The 23,578-nt window shown below is 42.1% G+C and overlaps 1 protein-coding gene across 7 annotated transcripts in view; it reads right to left on the bottom strand.

Annotated features, from left to right (window-relative positions):
* Positions 1-23,578, bottom strand: part of cenpf (centromere protein F) — a 76,350-nt gene that overhangs the window by 38,209 nt on the left and 14,563 nt on the right. For all 7 annotated transcript variants that reach the window (XM_068045036.1, XM_068045039.1, XM_068045041.1 and 4 more), the window contains exons 4-11: positions 23,327-23,439; positions 22,804-22,895; positions 18,973-19,264; positions 17,064-17,266; positions 8,598-8,723; positions 5,045-5,173; positions 4,549-4,671; positions 3,444-3,579 (exon numbers count right to left, since the gene is read on the bottom strand). In XM_068045036.1, coding sequence (XP_067901137.1) covers positions 3,444-3,579; positions 4,549-4,671; positions 5,045-5,173; positions 8,598-8,723; positions 17,064-17,266; positions 18,973-19,264; positions 22,804-22,895; positions 23,327-23,439 — 1,214 coding nt within the window. The remainder of the gene's footprint in view (positions 1-3,443; positions 3,580-4,548; positions 4,672-5,044; positions 5,174-8,597; positions 8,724-17,063; positions 17,267-18,972; positions 19,265-22,803; positions 22,896-23,326; positions 23,440-23,578) is intronic.

The following is a 23,578-nucleotide window of genomic DNA, read 5'->3' as shown; positions in this document are numbered from 1 at the left end:
AAAAATGAAAGGCATATAGAAATCAAAAGGTACAACTTCATTCATAAATCAAACGCAAGATAAAAAGTGAAGTAATGTTGATCTTGCAATAGAGTTAATTAATATTCAAAAAGCCATTCTTACCACATTGGTACAGAGGGAAGAGTTCCTTGCTGTGCTATGTGTAAAGAAATTGAAAATATGGGCCAGAATTTTACGCCCCCCCACCAATCCAGTCCCGGCCAGGCTGCAATTTTACGAGCAGCGGGGTAGGTGACAAATGGCCTGCCCACCCCAGGCCAACTGGGGCCCTTAAGTGACCAATTAATTGCCACTTAAGGGCCTCCTCCCACTGACACTGGTATATTACCAGCAGTGGACGGGCACTTTGTCAGCCATGAGGCCTCCCAGTAATACCTGGTGGCCTCCTTTTGGGCCTGAGGAGGGAGCCCTCCTGCTCGGGCACCTTGTGCCCCACGGAGGGACCCCTGAGCAGCTCCTGGTGCATCTATGCATCTACCCCCACTCCTGATCGCTCCCCACCCCCATCGCCAGGGCCCACTAACTGTCCTTGGCGAGGCCCAAAATCCCACTTACCATTTTCGGCAATGGCATCCATGATCCTCCTGAAGCTGGATGCAGTCCCAGCGGTGGTCACTGCTCCTGTTGGTACTACTGAGACTGAGGTGCTGCCGGCCCACTGATTGGCTGGCAGCTCCTGGAGGCAGGACTTCCCGCCTTTGATGGGCGGAAGTCCCACTCAAGGCCTTAAGTGCCTGGGCCACATAAAGTCTCTGCGTGGCTCCCAGGCCCAGCGAAGGTGGGCTTGCCCCTGCCTCTTAAGCCTGTGGGCAGGGCCTCCACCCCAATGTAAAATTCCGGTCATGTTCTTTCTAAACTGGTTTGCAATTTTCTCATACATGCTGTACTACACTAAGTCAATTTACCCACATCACAGTTAAATAAAACTTTTTTTTATGAAGTAGAAAACCTTTCAGAGAAACAAGTCTTGCTAATTCATGTATTTTATATCGAAAACCTATTTTTCCTTTTGTCCACGCATGTCTTATTCTGAAGTATTATTCTAAAGTTGACAATGGAACAATATCCTGCCCAACTGATCTAGAATCCTAAATCACCATATAGATTAATCTAATAGTAGAAATCAAAACTATCACAGAGCTAACTCATCCCAGATTTTGCTGTGATAATGACAACAAAACTATCAACATTCGCCGTCATTACCCCACTGAAACTGACAGCAACTTAGGGAGTTCGGACATATGCAGAATAATGTGGAAATCCAGAAGTTGCTGCCTATGAATCCATGCTCCTCTTTAAGGCGTGCTGTAGAAGTTCCCACAGCCTGCTATCTCCCTTACAAATATGAATTAATGGGAACTTCCACTCTAATGCTGTTCGTCTCAAAGCAAAAAACCTGGGAAAAGTTACACCTTGTTGAATGAGCGTACTAACTTCAGAATTACTGCTAAACACCCTTACTGGCCCTGAAAAACTCATTTTATATTTGTGGACTATCATATTTCTCTGCAATGATTAAAAATTCCGCATATTTTAAAAAACTTTTTGCTATTTTTAATAAAGTCTGTTTACCTTTATTTTAGCTTCTATCTTAATACAATTATACATCTATTTTGCTATCTGAAAATGTAAATTAAAAGTGAAGGATTTAAGTGTTTTTAACTTTCTGATTTGCAGTGTGTGAATACTTCAATTTGATTGGTTGCCTACCTGCTTGCTGCCATCACTGCTGCTGCATCCCCTTGATCTGATGCCAGATTTAAACCACCACGGGGAAAGAGGAAAACCACGCCAGAGATCGCCAGATCTTTGTGGGCAGCTTGCTTCGAAGTCAGTGGTGAGCACCATTGCTTTGCCACGGACAGCAAAATCTAGGCCTATGTCTTGCATTATTAGTTAACTTTTACAAGGCTTACATTATTGTGTTTATAATCTAAAGTTAGTAAAACAGTTAAGAATTACAGCTTTTCTTAATTGCCCTATTACTAACCAGAGAATTTGTTGGAGAAATATTTTTTAAATGAAAAAAGTAGCAATTTATGTTTCTCCTCTCCATAATAAAGGATTGGCAGGAGAGCCAAGGTATCCACCATTGCTGCTCATGGGCCTGCCACTAGGGGGTGTACAAGCTAACGGATTAACTCACCCTCCAAATTTTCCTCCCTCCTTATAAGGAGTGCTTAGCCAACACTTGGCATCCCCCACAGCAGAAGATACCAATGATGAATCGCAGGCATCTACTACAAGCTGATAATAACGTATTTCAAAATAAGAATTTTAGAGCTTGCTGTTTTTAGAAACTCAAAGGCCAAAATTTTATGTCGAGCCGGAGGACCTGCCCATCAGCAAAAAAAATTGTTGGCGAGTCCACCTCTACCGAGCTTGGAATTCATGCCAAACATGGCCCAGGCCCTTAATTAGCCTCAGGCGGGCCTTCTGCCCCTCTGAGGCAGGAAATCTCACCTCCAAGAATTGCTGGCCAATCAGCTGACCAACAACTCTTCAGTCCCTGCAGCACCACCAGGAGCGGTGGCCATTGCTGGGACTGCACCCAGCCCAGACCAGCAACATAGAGGAGACCCCAGAATGCAGGTAAGTGTGTGGGGCCTCGCTGGGACAATCAGCTAGGCCCCAGCGAGGGGGTAGGGGGGATGGGGTGGTCGCTCAAGAGGGGGAGGGGAGGTCCTCCAGTGAGGGCAGCTTGTGCGATGGGGGGGATCCTCCGTCAGGTACAGGGTGCTCGATCAGGAGGGCCCCCCCACAGCCCGCAAGGAGGCCACCAGGTTTTACTGAGTGGCTTTCTGAGCTACTGAACCGCCCACCCGCCTCTGGTAATATTCCAGCGGCGGTGAGAGGAGGCCTTTAAGTGGCAATTAATTAGCCACTTGTGTCTTAATTGGCCTGCGGCAGGTGGGCTGATATCCACCTCTGCCACTGCTCGTAAAATTACAGAGGGGCGGGAAGGTGACAGGAATGGCACCCCTTGCTTCCCACTCAATTTTACGTGCCCCCGACCATCCCCCCCCCCCCCCCCCCCCACAACCCGCCTCCAGCCCACTCCTGTGGGGGGCATAAAATTCCATCCTAAGTTGTGTTGACTTAGTGCTTTCTTTCTTCGGATTTCCATCATGGCACCATTACTTAGACTGGTATAAAAAATTGCATAGTACACAATTCTAATTTTAATAGTTCAGGAAAAGATGCTGATCATCATTTAAACAGAGCTGCACAATATCAGTCCCATAGCTCATTTGTGGAGACACAATGCAGTTAGTCTCAAACACTGCATTTGAAATATCTCCTACAACAGGGCAGATTCTTAAGCAATTGTTTTTAAAATCAACTCAATGGGGAATATTTTAAGTTAAACAGTTTTGTTGAACTTTGTATATTCTACATAACTATTGATTAAAGAGTTTTACTTTTCATCTTTTCCCCAAAATTCCAAGTACGGTTAAAATCCTCTTTGGTCTTTTTTAGTTCATCTTCCAGTTGGTGAATTTGTGTAGAATTCTTATGAAGCTGATTGCTATGACAGTTTCTTTCCTCATGAATATCCTGTCAGAAGAAAACTGTGTTAGTAAAAGCGGTTTCTATATCAAATTCATAATACAAAGTGAATCTGAATGAATAGGGATGAATCATTAAAAAATGACCACGAATATCTGTCACTGTTCTTTACTGAGGAGTTTTCTGTTTTCCTCAAAGGAAATTTAAAAAATACCAAAGGTCACTAGTCTCTACCATGCTTCAATCCATTCGCCACTCAAACCCTCAATTATGCCTCTGTCACCTTGATTGTGCCAATGCTCTCCTGATGAGGTTCCCATCCTTCCCCTTTCATATGCTTCAGCTCATCCAAAACTCTACCATCCATTTCCTATTCTGCATTATTTCCCACTCATCCATTATCCCTGTCATCCATGATCTACCCTGGCTGTCTCCCCTCACCATGGATCAAATTTAAAATTTCATCTTTATATGGAATCACACTTCCTTTCTTTTCAACCTCCTCAAGCCCTAAAACTCCCCCCAAACACAGAACCTGGTCTTAATGCAGCTTCTTGTGCATCCTCTCTCTCTTCTCCCCACCACTTCAACCATGCCTTCAGCTGCCTAGGTACTGCTGTAGAATTCCCTTCCTAAACTTCCCCAGCTTCCTGTCATCCTTTAAGACTCTTTTTAGACTCACCTCTGAACAGCTCCTCCTCAAACTTCCTAATCTGTCCTTTGGCTCAGCATCTTTTTTCTCATGCCACAGTGAAGTATCCAGGATGCTTTCTACATTAAAGACTCTATTTAAATGCAAGTTATTGTTGATATAGAAGGTAGGATTAAATATCAGTGATTTAGCCTTCTTCATTCTTTGCAGTCTAGCCTCTATATACAAATGAGGATATGACCACGTAACCAGGAAAAAAAAGAGACCAAAACATTACTTTTAAAGAACTTAAAAAAGTACAAAAAATGCAAAGTAGCACTGACTATTCTTCTAAAATACAGTTTGAATTCTTTACTAAATCTTACTTCAAGCTTTTTCTTCAGATCGTTTTCCTTTGTCTGATTCTCCTTTAGCATTTGGTTGGAACAACATAATTGTTGTCTGGTTTCATCCAGTTCTCTTTCCAGTTTCTGTTTGTGTGCGGATACCTGGAACCAAGAAATATAATTTCAAATGTTACTTACCTTTTGATCTCTTATTGCCTACAGGTAAAATGAAAATATTTCCTAAGATTAGTTCTCTTAAATTAAAAATAATGATAGCATATGTGCATGGAAATCAAATGGACCTTTAACCCCAGACCTGAGCACCTTGTGCACCAAAATGAAGAATTTCCCTGTTGTCTGAATCAGTTCACATTGGCTTCAATGCGTAACAGGGGAACTCAGAGATTGGGTAAACTTAGTGCTTCATAAATTGGACAAATGAGTCTAAATTTGTAATTAAATAGATTAATTCATATAGTTCAATGTTGCAAATTGCACCCATTAGTTACTTCAATTTGAGTACAAAAATACATACTTTATCAATTTCCAACTGCAGAACATTGTAATCATTTTTAGCTTGCTGTAACTCCTGGTTCAATTTATTTTTCATTTGGTTGAATTGTTGATCCAGGCTCTGCAGGGAGTGTTGCTGATGAGAAAGCTCCTGCAAAACAAATAATATTTAGAGATTAAATGCACATACTTCATCATTTAAAATAATATTCTAGTAGACTGCACACTAAATTGCAACATTTTGGAATTCAAATGTTAAACATCAAAATTACACATGAAAATATGATGTCATGGTGATAACGGAGACCCGTCTCAAAAAAGAGCAGGGCAGGGTACTAAATATTCCTCGATACCAGGTGTTCGGGAAAGATAGGGAAGGAAGGAAAGGAGGAGGGGTAGCAGTACTGCTCAAGGAGAACATTATAATGCTAGAGAGAGAGGATGTCCTGGAGGTGTCAAAGACAGTACCTATTTGGTGAGAGCCAAGAAACAATAGAGGCATCACTACATTGCTGAATGTGTTCTAAAGGCCACCAACTAATGGGAAAGCTATCGAGGAACAAATTTGCAAAGAAATTACAGAGAGGCATGAGAATTATATAGTTATAATGGAGAACTTTAATTACCCTAATATAGACTAGGATATTAATAGTGTAAAGGGCAGAGAGGGGGAAGAGTTTCTAGACTGTATTCAGGAGAATATTCTAGATCAGTCCAACGAGGAAGCAGGCATTGCTAGATCGGGTTCTGGGGAATGAGGTGAGTCAAGTGGATCAAGTGTCAGAAGGGGAACATTTAGGGGACAGTAATCATAGTACCATAAGTTTTAAGTTAGCTATGGAAAACGACAAGGAGCAATCCAGAGTAAAAATAATTAATTGGGGGAGGGCTAACTCCAATGGGGTGAGAACAGATCTGGCCCAGGTAAACTGGAATGAAAGATTGGCAGGCAATATTGTAATGGGTTGCCTTTAAAGAGGAGATAGTTCAGGCACAGTCAAGGTACATTCCCACAAGAGGGAAAGGTAGGGCAAACAAATCCAGAGTTTCCTGGATGACGATAGCGATAAAGGGCAAAATGAAGCTGAAAAAGGGTGCATACGACAAATGTCGGGTGGATAATACAATTGAGAACCAGGCTGAATATAGAAAGTTCAGAGGGGAAGTGGAAAAAGAAATGAGCAGCAAAGAGGGAGTATAAGCAAACACTGGCAGCTAACATAAAAGGGAATTCAGAAGTCTTCTATAGGCTTATAAATAGTAAAATGGTGGTAAAAGGAAGAGTGGGACCAATTAGGGAACTAAAATGGGATTTATGCAAGGGGACATGGCACAGACTAAATGCACTTTGCATCTGTCTTTACAGAGGATGAAGATGCTGCCCAAGTCATAGTGAAAGAGGAGGTATTTGAGACACTGGATGGGTTAAAAATTTGATAAAGAGGAAGTATTAGATAGACTGAAATAAAAGGAAAATACTGCAGATTCTGGAAATCTGAAATAAAAGCAAGAAATGCTGGAAATACTCAGCAGGTATGGCAGCATCTGTGGAGAGAGAATCAAAGTTAACGTTTCAGGTCAGTGGCCTTTCATCAGATGACCACCCCTGCGGCAAGACCCCGCCCTACCAAACATCCCCTCCCACCCCACCCGCTCGCTGGATTTGCTGAGCTTCCAGGCCTCTGAGGTGGGATCTTGTACCTTAAAGGAGATGGGATCCCTGGACGGCATCCCTGATGGCAGGCCATTTGGCCGGGGTTCTGATAAAGGACCGAGGCAGGGTCACCCCACCTCCACCCACTTCTGGCTTGTCGTTGGGATCCCCACCACCAAAATAAAGTTCAAACATGTGATTCTACAACAACTTGTGCCTGCACCTAGTCCATTGCGGTATCTTAAAGTCCTCTCTATGTCTGAATGGAAAGATACTATGAAGAACTCAGTCAAGCATTTGTGCTCTGCAACTACTATCGTATGTTACTGCATTTGTGAACCTTTGTGACTTCTTGCAAAATTAGAAAATGTGCAGGATAATGATGTGCAGTAAGATTCAGTTGTAAGGCCTAATTTTTGACCATATGCTTGTAACCTGTTTAATTTATCCTCACAGTAGTATGGCTGACATGGAAAACTCAATGAATTGTGACTTTGAATCTGTCCCATCACTCTTGTAATGTTGATCATTTGAACTCTAAAGATATATGTTTTTTATTCATTCATGGGATGTGGGTGTCGCTGGCAAGACCAGCATTTATTGCCATCCCTAATTGCCCTTGAGAAGTTGCTGTTCACTATTCAACCATGACGACCACATCACCCAAACATATTGCACCACACTCAATGACCCACTTCCCTTTTTGTTGCAGGAGAAAGTGGCGCATAACAGGAGACGGCAATGGGAGAGGGAGAGACAGGGCCTGCATGTTTTAACCTTCATAGAGAAGGCAGTGCTGGCCATTATGGGAAGGGCAATTGCTGAGAACGATTCTCCCCCTCCTCCTCCCTATTCTAGCAGCTTGTCCTGTTCTTTGTGGCCACTGCTCATTCTTCCAGCCACACTCAATGACAGAGGAAGCCCTAGTAGGCCACCCATGCCTGGATGCAACTGGTCTGTGCACAAGCCTTTAAATCACCAAAAAAGTACTTCAGTACCAACCAGACCACTCTCTGTAGACATTTGATACTTTAAACAAGTATGGAAAAGCACCCAAAATGCATAGAAATTGCAGCAGCAGCCAGAAGAAATAATCCAGCAACTAACCATCAAGTTGTTGATGATCCCTTTATGTAGCCTTTGTGGTGGGCTGGGGGGTGACGGGGGGGTGAGTGGGGGGGCATCCCTTCACATCACTGAATGTGTGTTCAGCTATGTGAGCTTAGGCTGCATTGTGGAGTTCCAAAATGACAGCGCTGGTGGCAAATCAGCATTAGCACTGATGGATGTCATGATCTGCCTGGTCTGTATGTTGCTGTCAGTTGTTAGTTGCGTGTATACAAATCCCTTTACAAATATGGTGTGCGGGTGTGCACGTGTGTTGCAGGCATTATTTTGGTAGTTTAAGAGGCCCAAAAAAAGGGTGTTAATAGACCCCAATTTTGCCCCCCTATTTCTCAACATGTTCATCTTTTTAGGATACCAAGAGTGCAGAAACATGAAAAACATCTCTACAGTTCTCAAACACTTACCTAAAAGCAGAATTTAACTGCTTGGTGACGTTACATTTCAGCACTTAACCCAATTCAAGATTATAGGATTGGCAAACTCCGATAGTTCTTTCTCTTTATTGCCCCTACCAGTGATACCACACTTGGCTAAAGGATGAATTTCCTCTCAGTCCGCCATCCTAACTTTGGCAGCAATCCTGTAGTTATGATAGTAGATGGGGAGAAGCCCTGAAGAAATTCATCCCCATGACTGGATTCCAAGTCTCACATGTCAGTTATAATGATACATGGAAACTGCCAACATAATATCAACTATTTTCTTCTTCAAACTATAATATGCATTTTTACTTCAGCAGGCTCTGATTACTAGTTAGGCAAATGCAACAATACTGTAACTGTATTTTTATCACCTGTTGGAAGTCCTTTTCCTTGTCTTTCAACTTCTGCTCCATGTTGCGTCGTGTACTATCAGCATTTTGCCTATGGCAGCTCAGTTCATCAGACACTTGCTTGAGCTTTTGTTCAACCATCATACACTAACAAAAAACAGGGTTAAAAACACAGATGTGAGTTTTATATTGTTCCGGAATGTATTCTGCCACAAATACTATTGTGTGTAGAGAGAATCACTTCAAAAATGCTTAAGTTCATAGAGTGTGATGGATCAAATACACAGTTAAGATTTCCTCTTAAATCGGACATGTGTTATCTAAAAGATAGATAAGTTGGTTTCACAACTGTACTCACAGATGCCGCTTACGTCCTATCAAATTAGGACACAAAAATGTTTTTGCCTTTCTGGTGAAATGAATCCTTTATTCATAATTCAAGATTGTATGTCCATGGATACAAATTTTATTGAAAATTATCTTGCCAATTCTGAATGCTACAGTGCTTATAGAATCAGAACAATACAGCACAGAAAGAGGCCATTCGGTCCATTGTGCCTGGGCAGGCTCTTTGGTAGAGCTGTCCAGTTAATCCCATCCCTCTGCTCTTTGCCTTAGCCCTGTAAATTTTTTCCCTTCAAGTATTTATCCAATTCTCTTTTAAAAGTTACTATTAAACCTGCTTCCATCACCCTTTCAGGAAGTGCATTCCAGATCACAACAACTCACTGTGTAAAAAAAATGTTTCCTCATGTTACCTCTGGCACTTTTGCCAATCACCTTTAAATCTGTGTCCTCTGGTAACTGACCCTTCTGCCCCTGGGAACAGTTTCTCCTTAATTACTTTATCAAAACCATTCAGAATTTTAAACATCTCAAACAAATGTCCTTTTTAACCTTCTATGTTCTTAAGAGAACAACCTCTCCACATAACTGAAGTCCTTCATCCCTGGCACCATTCTAGTAAATCACTTCTGCAGCCTCTCCTAGGCCTTGATATCCTTCCTCAAATGCGGTGTCCAGAATTGAATAATACTCTTTTATTAGGGTTTAGCATCGTTTCCTTTCTCTTGTACTCTACTCTTCCATTAATAAAGGATCCCATATACTCTTAACAGCCTTCTCAACTTGTCCTGCCACCATCAAAGATTTGTGTATATACACCTTCAAATCTCTCTGTTCCTGCACCCCCTTTAAAATTGCCAAATTTAACAGTTCCATCTTGTTTTTAATCAAGAGTAAGCAGAGAAGCTGTTCCAGAGTTCTGATAATACTAATTATGGAACCACTTGCTAAGAGTTACATAAGTATGCAGGAACAGGGGTAGGTCATTTAGCCCTTCAAGCTTGTTCTGCCATTCAAGGAGATCATAGCTGATCTGTGACCCAACTCCATATACCCACCTTTTCCCCATATCACTTAATACTTTTGGTTAACAGAAATCTACCAATTTCAGATTTAAAATTAACAATTAACCTAGGATCAATTGCCATTTACAGAACAGAGTTCCAGACTTCTACCAAGAAGCCCCCAGCGGATATTATCAGCGGTGGTGAGGCCTCGGTGCGTCCCCCCAACCACTTGCCGGCAGGGCCTTCATTAAAATATTTACATGAGCATTAATAAAATTCAAATTAATCTACCTACGGTCATGATACTTTTATTTTCGTGAAGTATGCGGTGTGCCTTTAAGGCTGTAAAAGATCAGCACTGCTTTAAGGCAGCAAACTTCAGAGACTGAGTGAAAGTGCATTTAGGTTACCTGGTAATAGCCATTCAGAGACTGAGGATCAAGATATACAATGTTGCAATTAACTTTTGAACCGTTTTTTTAGTTGAAGCAGACTGACAGACAGCTGTTCTGCCAGCATATAATGAAGGAAAGAGAGTTCTCCCCAGGTTTATTTAAACCCTATTTATTATACTCTCAGACTTCTGATAAATCAAGCCAGATTAATTTCTTAAAGGAAAATAAGCAATTACTTTAACTACTGAACTGTAATTGCTGAATTCATCGCTGGAAAAGGAGAAGAGCATCACTTCAGCTGGAACAAGACTACTGACTGTCCTACTATTGAAGAATCATTTTCTCCCCATTGGACGGCTGAGGACTTCAAGCAACCTTGGACAGTTCCACATAGGAAGATTCCACTTCGGCAGGTGCATAAATCTGCAAGGACACTAATTTTTCTATTTTAAACTTTGTTTTATCTTAGTAGTGTTTAAGAGTTTAGCTTTTCTAATAAATAATTTGTTGATTTAAAGACACCTGGATTGGTTCGCCTCATTCGGGGGTTCATAGATGGTTCCATTCGGCTGTGGTTTTCTTTAATTTGGGAAGTTTAAAGTGATATGTTAGGCAATCTGTGGAGGGATGGGACTGAATTAACAGAGCGTTTCTCCCACCACAATCAGAATCATATATTTTGATTGGGGGTTTTGTCTTGAGCGGTCGGTTGTATCACTGCTGACGGCGGCCCTTCCATGCCGATTTTAGAATTAGAATTAGAACATTACAGCGCAGTACAGACCCTTCGGCCCTCGATGTTGCGCCAACCTGTGAAACCATCTGACCTACACTATTCCATTTTCATCCATATGTCTATCCAATGACCACTTAAATGCCCTTAAAGTTGGCGAGTCTACTACTGTTGCAGGCAGGGCGTTCCACGCCCCTACTACTCTCGGAGTAAAGAAACTACCTCTAACATCTGTCCTATATCTATCACCCCTCAACTTAAAGCTATGTCCCCTCGTGTTTGCCATCACCATCCGAGGAAAAAGACTCTCACTATCCACCCTATCTAACCCTCTGATTATCTTATATGTCTCTATTAAGTCACCTCTCCTCCTCCTTCTCTCCAACGAAAACAACCTCAAGTCCCTCAGCCTTTCCTCGTAAGACCTTCCCTCCATACCAGGCAACATCCTAGTAAATCTCCTCTGCACCCTTTCCAAAGCTTCCACATCCTTCCTATAATGCGGTGACCAGAACTGCACGCAATACTCCAGGTGCGGTCTCACCAGCGTTTTGTACAGCTGCAGCATGACCTCGTGGCTCCGAAACTCGATCCCCCTACTAATAAAAGCTAACACACCATATGCCTTCTTAACAGCCCTATTAACCTGGGTAGCAACTTTCAGGGATTTATGTACCTGGACACAAAGATCTACACTACCAAGAATCTTCCCATTAGCCCAGTATTCTGCATTCCTGTTACTCCTTCCAAAGTGAATCACCTCACACTTTTCCACATTAAACTCCATTTGCCATCTCTCAGCCCAGCTCTGCAGCCTATCTATGTCCCTCTGTACCCTACAACATCCTTCGGCACTATCCACAACTCCACCGACCTTCGTGTCATCCGCAAATTTACTAACCCACCCTTCTACACCCTCTTCCAGGTCATTTATAAAAATGACAAACAGCAGTGGCCCCAAAACAGATCCTTGCGGTACACCACTAGTAACTAAACTCCAGGATGAACATTTGCCATCAACCACCACCCTCTGTCTTCTTTCAGCTAGCCAATTTCTGATCCAAAGCTCTAAATCACCTTCAACCCCATACTTCCATATTTTCTGCAATAGCCTACCATGGGGAACCTTATCAAACGCCTTACTGAAATCCATATACACCACATCCACTGCTTTACCCTCATCCACCTGTTTGGTCACCTTCTGGAAAAACTCAATAAGGTTTGTGAGGCACGACCTACCCTTGACAAAACCGTGCTGACTATCGCTAATGAACTTATTCTTTTCAAGATGATTATAAATCCTATCTCTTATAACCTTTTCCAACATTTTACCCACAACCGAAGTAAGGCTCACAGGTCTATAATTACCAGGGCTGTCTCTACTCCCTTTCATGAACAAGGGGACAACATTTGCTATCCTCCAGTCTTCCGGCACTATTCCTGTCGACAATGACGACATAAAGATCAAGGACAAAGGCTCTGCAATCTCCTCCCTGGCTTCCCAGAGAATCCTAGGATAAATCCCATCTGGCCCAGGGGACTTATCTATTTTCACACTTTCCAAAATTGCTAACACCTCCTCCTTGTGAACCTCAATCCCATCTAGCCTAGTAGTCTGAATCTCAGTATTCTCCTCGACAACATTTTCTTTCTCTACTGTAAATACTGACGAAAAATATTCATTTAACACTTCCCCTATCTCCTCTGATTCCACACACATCTTCCCACTACTATCCTTGATTGGCCCTAATCTAACTCTAGTCATTCTTTTATTCCTGATATACCTATAGAAAGCCTTAGGGTTTTCCTTGATCCTATCCGCCAATGACTTCTCGTGTCCTCTCCTTGCTCTTCTTAGCTCTCCCTTTAGATCCTTCCTGGCTAGCTTGTAACTCTCAAGCGCCCTAACTGAGCCTTCACGTCTCATCCTAACATAAGCCTTCTTCTTCCTTTTGACAAGCGCTTCAACTTCTTTAGTAAACCACGGCTCCCTCGCTCGACAACTTCCTCCCTGCCTGACAGGTACATACTTATCAAGGACACGCAGTAGCTGCTCCTTGAATAAGCTCCACATTTCGATTGTGCCCATCCCCTGCAGTTTCCTTCCCCATCCTACGCATCCTAAATCTTGCCTAATCGCATCATAATTTCCTTTCCCCCAGTTATAATTCTTGCCCTGCGGTATATACCTGTCCCTGCCCATCGCTAAGGTAAACCTAACCGAATTGTGATCACTATCACCAAAGTGCTCACCTACATCTAAATCTAACACCTGGCCGGGTTCATTACCCAGTACCAAATCCAATGTGGCGTCGCCCCTGGTTGGCCTGTATACATACTGTGTCAGAAAACCCTCCTGCACACACTGGACAAAAACTGACCCATCTAAAGTACTCGAACTATAGTATTTCCAGTCAATATTTGGAAAGTTAAAGTCCCCCATAACAACTCCCCTGTTACTCTCGCCCCTGTCGAGAATCATCTTACTGCCAACCTGTCGCAACGCGCGCGCCCTCGGAACTCCGAGGCGAGACACTGGTGGGGAGGGGGGGGAGGAATAAAATTATCAGGGCAGGAGGGGGCGGGGGGGGAGCAGGCAAAACTATTTCTATTGGGTGCGGGAATGGTGGGAAGGGGTTGAGGGTCAAAGATACCAGAGTGCCGGGGCTGAAAGTTAGTAATTTTATGAATTAGTTTTTCTGGGAGATGGGTTATTTTATTAATTAATAACTCAGTGGGGGGTGGGGGAGGGGTTCGAAAGGGGATGCAAAGTTTTTTGTGACATTTTATCTGTAATTTATGGCAGCTGGTGCCTTTAAAAATTTGACAGTACCTGAAGGGCTTGAAGGCCTTTAAAAATGGTGTCTGTGCCTGCGCAGTGGCGCCGGATTCCATTGCCGGGGACACTGCGACCGTTGCCTCTATGTCATCAGGGGCGGTTGTTCTGCCCCCTCCATTTAAATTAGCCCCTGCGCATAATATCGCAGAGCCTGTGCAGCGATATTTCCGTGTCAGAAGGCCGCTATTTTCACAGCGTGTCGCCATGGCCACTGATAAAGTTCAGCCTACAGTAGCCATTACATAAGAAAGAAATCCAGCCTATGCAATCACATGAATCCCATAAACCATGTGCATCTCTGGTAGATTAACAGTAACATGGATTGCTTGATTACCACATATTATAAGGTTAAATAGGTAACAGACTAAATGAACGAATCAGATGAAGGGGATCCAAGCTCAACATTAATATATGGAAATGAAGCCTTCTTTAAAAGGTGCTATGTAAATCCAGAAAAGGGTAGTGCGGTTAAAATGAAATAAAATATAAATAAAATAAACCGCACCTACATCGATTAAAAACCAAGCAGCAAATTAATGTATATAATATTAACATGTAGATAAAATTATGCCTTCTTCTTTATTAGCGGTGTAATATGATAAAATAAATGAAATAACTTGAGTTTGAGGTCACAAAGTAGCAGTGCACCTTGCTATAAATAAGTTTTCCATTGTGAAAGGAGGTACCCAGTTTCCAACATAGTTTTAAAAATGGAAACAACTTTTCGTTGATATTGGGAAACAAAAATTAAGACCATTAATTAGAGGGTGGATCCTCTAAATGTAGTTAATGTTCAGTTTCCAAATACTTAAACAAGCTATGCTTTCTTGCCCACAACCCCTATCTCGTCCAAGGAAAACAAAAGTGGTTGCTGGCATGAACCCAATAAATAAGACAAAGGCCAAAGTAGTAGATTGGGGAAAAGAAAGCTAACTTTGAGGGAATGGGTATGGAACTAGGGAAGGCAAACAGGAAAAAAACAAAGAGATAGATCAGTAGGAAATGTTTAAAACAGTGATCCAGAGTTCAGAAAATATCTGAAATAAAAATAGTAAACGCTAAAAACACTCATTCAGCATCTGTGGAGAGAGAAACAGAGTTAACATTTCAGGTCGATGACCTTCCGGAGTTCCGACAAAAGGTTACTGAACTGAAACGTTAACTCTGTTTCTTCACAGATGCTACCTGATCTGCTGAATATTTCCAGCATTTTCTGTTTTTATTTCAGATTTCTAGCACACACAGTATTTTGCATTTTTAACCAGAAGAAATATATTCCACTAAAAAACAAGAAACTAGCCAGTAATGAAACAACATGGATAAATAAAGACACATTGGTAAAACTGAAAGGGAAGAAGAAGGTATAAGCTAAGTACATAAAAAATAAAGAGGGTGACAAAAAGGAATTCAAAGAGGTTTTTTGAGGTGGTGAATTTTGGTCGGAAGAATAAAAAGGCCAGACAATGCTTGGATAATAACAGTCTAAATGAGTAGAGGAGAAAAGGGATTTCGGGGTACACATCCATAAATCACTAAAAGTAGCAACACAGGTCAGTAATGTCACAAGAAAAAGCAAACCAAGAACTGGGGTTCACTTCTAGGGGACAAAATTGAAAAGCAGAGAAGTTACATTAAACTTGTATCGAATCTTGGAATGCTGTGCACAGTTCGGGCCTTCATATTATAAAAACATAAAAGTACTGGAGAAAGTGCAAAAAGGAAAGATTCATAAGTATGATACCAGAACTGGGAAGGATACACTTATCAGGAAAGGTTGAACAACTAGGGTGCTTTTCTCAAGAAAAAAGACTAGGGTGGTCATTAAGATAATGAAAGGGTTTGATAGAGTAGACACAGAGAAAATGTTTCCACTTGTGAAGGAGTATAAAACCAGAGGTCATGAGTATAAGATAGTCACTAATAAATCCAAAGGGAATTCAGGAGAAACTTCTTTACCCAGAGTGGCAAGAATATGGAACGCATTACCACAAGGAGTATTTGAGGGAAATATAATTAATTCATGTGAGGGGTAGTTAGATAATCATGTGAGGGAGAAAGGAATAGATGGATGTGCTAATAGGATTAGATGAAGAGGGGTGGGATGAGGCTCGTGTGAGCATAAACGCTGGCATGGATCAGTTGGGCCAAATGGCCTGCTTTTTGCAGTAGACTCAATCTAACAAACCCATAAGATAAAATATAAATGCAAGATGATGAATGCATGAGTTGCAAGCAAGTATGTTACATTAAAGAGTACTGTACAAAGTTATTCCAAAAACTGCACACCAGACAGATTTTTAAAGATCGAGGCTGGGACTTTACGTTGGGCAGACGGGAGCTGGCCACTGACTGAAAAGTCAGTGGCGAACCCTCTTTCTCCTTGCCTGGGCATCTGTTCCATATTTTATGGGTCCCCAGGCTTTAATTGTTCCGAGGCGGGACTTCCACCCGCTTGAGGGAGGACGTCCCGCCTCATTGAGCAGCTGGCCAATCAGCAGGCCGGCAGCTCTTAGTCCCAGCAGCATCACTGGGAGCGGTGGCCACTGCTGGGACTGCAGCCCAGCATCAAGAGAAGATGCCTGGGAGCGGTGAGGAAAGGTAAGTTTTGATTGCCTCGCTGGCGGTAATCGGTCGGGCCCCGGCGAGGCAAGGGTGGTCGGTTGGGGGGAAGGGGGGTGTGTTGGTTGCTGGGGGTGGCTGGGGTAGTGGGGGCAGCCCTCCATTGGGCACCCTGTGCCCCCCCCCCCCCCCCCACCGGACAATCTTCAGCCGCCTGGTTTTTCCAGGCGGATTTTCCCGGCTCTAGGAGACCTGCTTGCCAGGCGTAAAATCCATGTGGAGGCGGGCAAAGGCCCTTAAGTGGCCTTTAAGTGGCCACTTGAGGGCTTTGATTGGCCTGGGGCGGGCAGGCGGGCCGTTCTTCGCCGCCCCTCACCCCACGAAAAGAGCGGCAGAGGTGGGAGCAGGACAGGAAAGCCTCCTGAAGCCTCCCACTCCATTTTACGCCCCCCCCCCCCCCCCCCCACCATCCTGCTCATTGGGGTGGGGTTGAATTCCGGCCTGAATAAAATTTAAATCGATTAGCTACATTACAATCACAGAATATATTAGTATCTAAGTCTGAAAAATTAGTATCATAAGAGAGTGAATTAATTCATCCTACTGTACCTTAGTACTGGCTTGTTCACACTGTGCAGTCACCTTGGCCAATTCATCTCTGCACTTACTCAGCTTGCATTCTTTCTCTGAAAGATCTGTTTTAGCTTTCTCAAACTGGAATTGAATTTCATGTAGCTTGTTCATATGATTTTTGATTTCTTTCTCCTGAGCTTGAAGTCGAAATTCCAGATCCAAAACATTTGTTTGCAGTTCTTCAAAAAAAAACGTTTTTCATCAGTACTATAAATTAGATACTGCTATAGTATAGCAACTAATTTACTCCATCCGAAACATTTCAGTAAACTATTTCATTTAGAGCAACATAATGTCTAGTATTGTGAAAATACAGAGTACACTGGGGCCCCGCTTTAATGCGGTCTGCTCTCACACGAAACTCGGTATAATCTGAGTCTGTCATGGACTCCAAAATTTTCCATTTAAATTTATCCTTTCAGAATGTATTTCCAATCTTTTTCGCGATATGTTGAACATTGTTGAAGTATAAATGTTCCACAAATGACAAACTTCTGCTGTATTATATTTATCACCACCCAACAAGCAATTCAATTAAATGAAACTTTGTCAAACGTTTTAATTTCCGATCACACTATATGGAAATATGAATTTAAATAAATATAATATTTAATATTCACAAAATTGTCTTCTTTATTAACTGCTGGATTATCTGATATCCTTTCATTGTTATTTTCATAATAAATTTTTGGTAATAAAATACATAGTTACATTTAGAACCAGCCAATGAGATGGCAGTCTCTGACTAATTAATGAGCTTAGCCATCATAATTGAATGCGGTTTTCTCTGTATAAATACAGATCAAATTTAGGATAGGGACATCTGTACCCATACAACAATCAACACTGAATCAAGAAAGGAAAATCTTACACATCTCAGAGAAGCTGCAAATCATCAACCAGATCAAGGAAGGCGTTACACAAGCATTCATTTTGAAAAGAACAGGATCGCTGATTCAATGCTTCGTGTCTTAAAGATGAAGAGAAGTTGAGAAGGGTGTCGATCAAGATAGATGACATAGTTATAACGTGGTCTCCCTATAATATGAGCTCGAGATAGGGTTCCCGTAGACCACATTATAGCGGGGCCCCAGTGTATTTGAGTAAAGAGTAATGCTACATACTTTTAAGAGTAAGGATTCCTGATATACTTAACGACATGGTTTAATCCAATTTAGGATAACTAACCGACGAACACAATTTCAAAAAGGCCACAAGAGAAATTGGGCAAATGTAGATTTATATCAGTACAAAGATTAAAATTTGGAAAATATGCATTATTTACTGAATAATGGCTTCTTAGGATAGCGTGAGCTATCTCACTGCTCTTCAGTCTTTGGAGCCTGCTTTCAAATCCTGTCCCGAGTGATGGGATGAGTCTTTTTTTTCTCTCTCTGTTTGTCATAATGATCTTTTATGAAATGAATTTGGGTATCTTGGCCCATATCTTAGTGGATGCAAAGCTACAGGACAAATTTGATACTAACTGAGACATAATTAACAATCAATATATGGCTGGTGTGGCAAGTATAAAGATTTACTCTGGTGCAGTACATGGGTGCACTTCTGAAGTTGAATTCACGGCACATTATTGGGGTAGAACAAAGGAAGCTTAATTCTGCAGCTGGCTTTGCTAGAACTGACATGAGAATGCTAAATGTCAACAGCAGGTGACAAATTGAACACTGCAGGATACTGCAAAGATCGAAATGAGCAAAAGAGAAGGACAAATCGAGAAGTATTGTTAGTGAGATGGGTATAGTGACTGCTTGTACACCATTTGTAGTCCTCATGTTGCTTAGAATTTTAAAAATGTTCTTAAAAGCAGTTTCTCTTTCAGAATGGTTAGTTATGAGCAATTGTTATTTTTTGGTCACTATAATACCTTGATTTTGTAATTTCAGTTGTTCTTCCTGCTTGAAGCTATCCGTACTGTTATTAAACCAGCCTGTAGATTGTGTGGTCTTTTGCAGCGACTTGGGACAACGCCTGAAGGGAGTTTCTTCCTGTTCCCATTGAAGATTCACGGCAACACCCTTCTTCAATGGGGTCTCCAGTGAATGGGAGGTTTGCTGACTTGGAGTCTGATCTTGTTGCCATGGAAACACAGAAGAGGATCGCTGCCGTGCAATATTCCAATGGCAAGTGGTGCTTTGAGGCTGTGTTTGGTTGATCAACTGCAAGATTGTAAAAACTTAATTTAAAAAGGAGTTTTCCAAAACAAGTTCCACTACAACAAAGTTCCTTTATCCCAAACTGAGAACACCCTTATCAGTATATGAACTTCTATTTCCACAACAGCCATTCTTCTACATTCTCAGAACAAGATTGTCAATTTAATACCAAATTTGATGAGATGTGTGAAAGGGATTGATTTGTGATTTTCATGTCCATTACAGTCGGTAGAGATGCAGCTCCATGTCCCAAAAGAAGTCCATTGTACAATCCAGGTCACCAAGGGAAGTACCTTTCTACATTATAGAAGAGGAAGATCGAGACACCACAACACCTCGCATTTATATGGTGCCATTAACATGAACAATATTCCAAAGTGCTTCACAAAGGTGTAAGAAAAAAATGAACAACAAACCAAAGGAGACTAGGTGGGAGGAGCTAAAACATTAGTTAAAGAGGTGGATTTTAACACGGGTCCTCAAGGATGATAGGGAGGCGGAAAGGCAGAGATTTTGGGAGGGAATTCCAGAGCATGGGGCCTAGATAGCTGATAGCAGGACTGCCAATGGTGGACTGCAAGGAGAGAGGGAGGTGCACAGGACCAGATTTAGTAGAATGAAGAGTTATGGGGGAAAGGTCAGTTGTATGGTTGAAGGGCATTATGGAGATAGACATGGTTAAGCTATGATGGATTTAAAGTCAAGGATGAACAAGCATCAATGCCAAATGTCCCATCTTCCTATCTCGCCAACTTGCTCACATAAAGTGCCCACAGGGTTCTAACCTCAAATCTCCTTCCTGTCCCACACGCCTCACCCACTAGTACCCTGTTTGGCTCATTCACTGGGCCAATAATCACTGCCCCTCCCTCCAGTCTCCCCACCAAACTAGACATGTCAGCATGTGCCCTCCAAACCACTGCAGTGATGGTGTAGCTCTTACCACCAACTTATACACTTGTCTCTCCCCCTACTCCTCTGGCTTTGTCCTCTTTCAAGCAACTCACATTGTCCTTCTCATTCACCTCTTCTTTAAAACTATTGTTGCCAACCACCACTTCAAGCCCCAACCCAAGTATCTCACAAAGTTATCCTCCCTAATCCTCCACATTGCAGCTTCTCAACCTCAATTATTTAAGTATTCATCTCAACTTCCCTTGCCTTCTCTCCTCTAAATTCACTGCTCGCCACTTCACATTAAACCTTTCCCTATATATAAACTGTTCTACCTATTCTCACTGCCACTCCCTCAACCATTTCCCTTGACCTCTACTCCTATGGTCTTAATTAGACGAGGCATCTCCGACCACTTCCTCATATCCCTCACCAGCCACATCCCCTACACCCCTTAAAGCCCTATTTCCTTCTGTATCCATCCTTGAACAAATCACTTCCAACCAATGTCTTCTGTGAGCTGTGCTCATGCGGGGCTGCACAGCAACTTGAAAGGTACCGTGCAGGCCACTCACAAACTGTTCCGTTTAAGATGCCACAAATGCAGAGCATGCAAAAAAAATGTAAAGGTACCGTGCATTGAAATGAACAAGCCATGTATAACAAAAAAAAATTAGGGGGAACATTGCTCACAATTGCACTTTTTAATTGCACCTTTTGCCACAACACTTTTGCAGCCATTAATACACGTAAACACTCCCTCATGAGAGAGGTGGTGGGAGCGTAGAGCTGGGTTTCATCAGTGTACACATGAAAGCTGACCTCATGCCTGTGGATGATAGGCGACATGTTTAGATAGAGGATCTGGATCGGTGCAGGCTTGGAGGGCCGAAGGGCCTGTTCCTGTGCTGTAATTTTCTTTGTTCTTTGTTATCGAGGTGCAACAAGTAGATGAGGAAGAGGAGCCGTTGGCAAAGATGCTCTGTTTAGGCAAGAATGGCACCAAGTGAGGATAATTCCACTGAGCTGGGCCAGTGGAAGGGTAGTGTGGTCGACCAGAAAGGTCATGGAGGATGAGGAGCTATGTTGCACAGTTATTTATGATTTTGGTTAAGGCTATTCAATGCAATGGCGGGGGTGGAAACCTAATTGGAGAGAGTCAAACAAGGAACTCCTGGAAAGACAGGCACATATGAAGACTTGATACCAAGGGCATTTGAAGATTTAAGGTCATTTGAGAGGAATGGGAGGTTGAAGATGATGTAGTAGTTTGCAAAGATAGATGAATTAAGAGTGGGTTTTCTAATGTGGGATGATGATGGTGGTTTTTAAACAAAAGGTAAAACTGAGGAGAGGGAACCATTTAAAATGTCAGTTAGCATGGAGGTCAGGAAGGAATGTTGAGTGGTCAGCAGCTTAATGGGAATGGGGTCAAGGGAACAGAAAGCGGGCTTGTTGGATGAGCTGAGTTGGAAGATAGCATGGATGGATATGGCAGAGAAACTAGAGAGACAAAGGTTCAGGCCTTGGACAGAAAGGAGAGGGAGGAAAAGCAATAGAAGCACCTGAACAGATTGTCACCAAGACTGAGACTAAGACATCCATGAGCTCCTTGAACTTAGTGGAGGTAAGAGAAGGGTTTAAGAAGACAGTTGATAGCAGAGAAAAGATCATCATTTTCCAATCCTCACTGGATACAGGTGTGGTGGCAGAGGATCGGAAGACTGCTAACATTGTACCTTTGCTTAAAAAGGGAGTGAGGGACAAACTGAATAATTACAGACCAGTCAGTCTAACCTCGGTAGTGGGCAAATTATTGGAATCAATTCTGCGAGACAGGTTAAACTGTCACTTAGAAAGGCACGGATTAAACAAGGATAGTCAGCATGGATTTGTTAAGGGACAGTCGTGTCCGACTAACTTGATGGAATTTTTTGAAGAAGTAACAAGGAGGATTGATGAGGGTAGTGCAGTTGATGTGGATTTTAGCAAGGCTTTTGACAAGGTTCCACATGGCAAACTGGTTAAAAAAAATAAACCGCATAGGATCCAGGGGAATGTAGCAAGCTGGATACAGCTCAGTGGCAGGAAGCAAAAGGATGAGGCCGAGTGGCTCGTTTTTCAGCCTGCGCAGACATTATGGGCCAAGTGGCCTCTTTCTGAGCCGTAAACATATCGGGGGTAGGTGGAAATGTGGAGTAATCAGTTCAGCCATGAACTTATTGAATGGCGGAGCAGGCTCAAGGGGTCGAATGGCCTACTCCCGCTCCTAATTCATATGTACGTATGTTCGTATGTACAGGAAACCATGGATATGAACTGACATTCTATCATTCCATGGTACAGAGAAGAATAAAATAGTTGGAAAGCAAACCAGAAAGAAGGGTTAGTGAAAAACAGAATTGAAATGCAGATAACGTTTTCCAAAAGCCCAGCCACAAATCTGGCCTCTTCCTATTCCGTATTGAAATGTTAATCATCATCTCAAAAGAGAACATTTAAATTAATATTGCAGGTGAAGACCCTTTTGCCAGAACTGGGAACAGTTCTCAGATCAGTCACCATCTTTCTCATCTCTTTAAATGCCAATAGATCTGCTGTGTATTTCCAGCATGTTCTCTTTAGTGGACATAAAAGATCTATCTCACCTTAAGCTGAATTATTTTTAGTTCTGTTTCCAATCGACTTCTTTCTTCTACTTCTTTATTGTATTTTTCTTGCAGTTCCTCCACTTTTGAATCTGTAAGTGAATCAAAAAAATGACTTGGTACCAAACAAACTCCTCTAATTTTATTTCACAAAAGTTGACAAAATCATTAAAATATTTTCATACATTCTTCAAGATTAGCAGTGAATGCATTCTCTGATTAGCAGTACAGCTGTGGGTTTTTTTAAATGCCCCACTTGGTATTCTCACTCACACAGAGCAAAAAGATCCCATATATTGGCAGATCTCAGCCATGGCAGCTGCTAGGGGCATTATAATTGGCCTTGCAACTGCATAAAAGACATCCTAGATTCCATGCTCAAGTCTTGAATACATAAACATCTGCCTCAGAAGCAAGTGTGCTACCAATAAGCCTAGGCTAAACACTTGTGACTATTTTTGCAATGTTCAAGCTTTTGAAACATTAATATACAATAGGCAATAGTTTCTCTAAACAAGCTTACCAGCAACATTTTTATTTGGTGTCATAGATCCAGAGAGGTTCCTTTGAGGTGTTCTAGACTGTACATCTGCTGGCATTATGGTCTGCTGGTTTCGTTCCAATTCAGACTTGTTTCTGAAAAAAAAACAAACAAGTGTAGGTTGTTAGATGAAAGTCTGATCTAATTCTCTTTTCATTTATAGGGCAGGATTTTATTCTGCCTTTGGAGGCGGGCACCAAGGCGGGGGGTAGGCAAGCAAAATGGCAGGGGGTG

This window comes from Heterodontus francisci, chromosome 13 (genome assembly GCF_036365525.1).
Source record: "Heterodontus francisci isolate sHetFra1 chromosome 13, sHetFra1.hap1, whole genome shotgun sequence".
In the NCBI taxonomy this organism is placed as follows: Eukaryota; Metazoa; Chordata; class Chondrichthyes; order Heterodontiformes; family Heterodontidae; genus Heterodontus; species Heterodontus francisci.
This window is presented reverse-complemented; position numbering and strand designations above follow the sequence as displayed.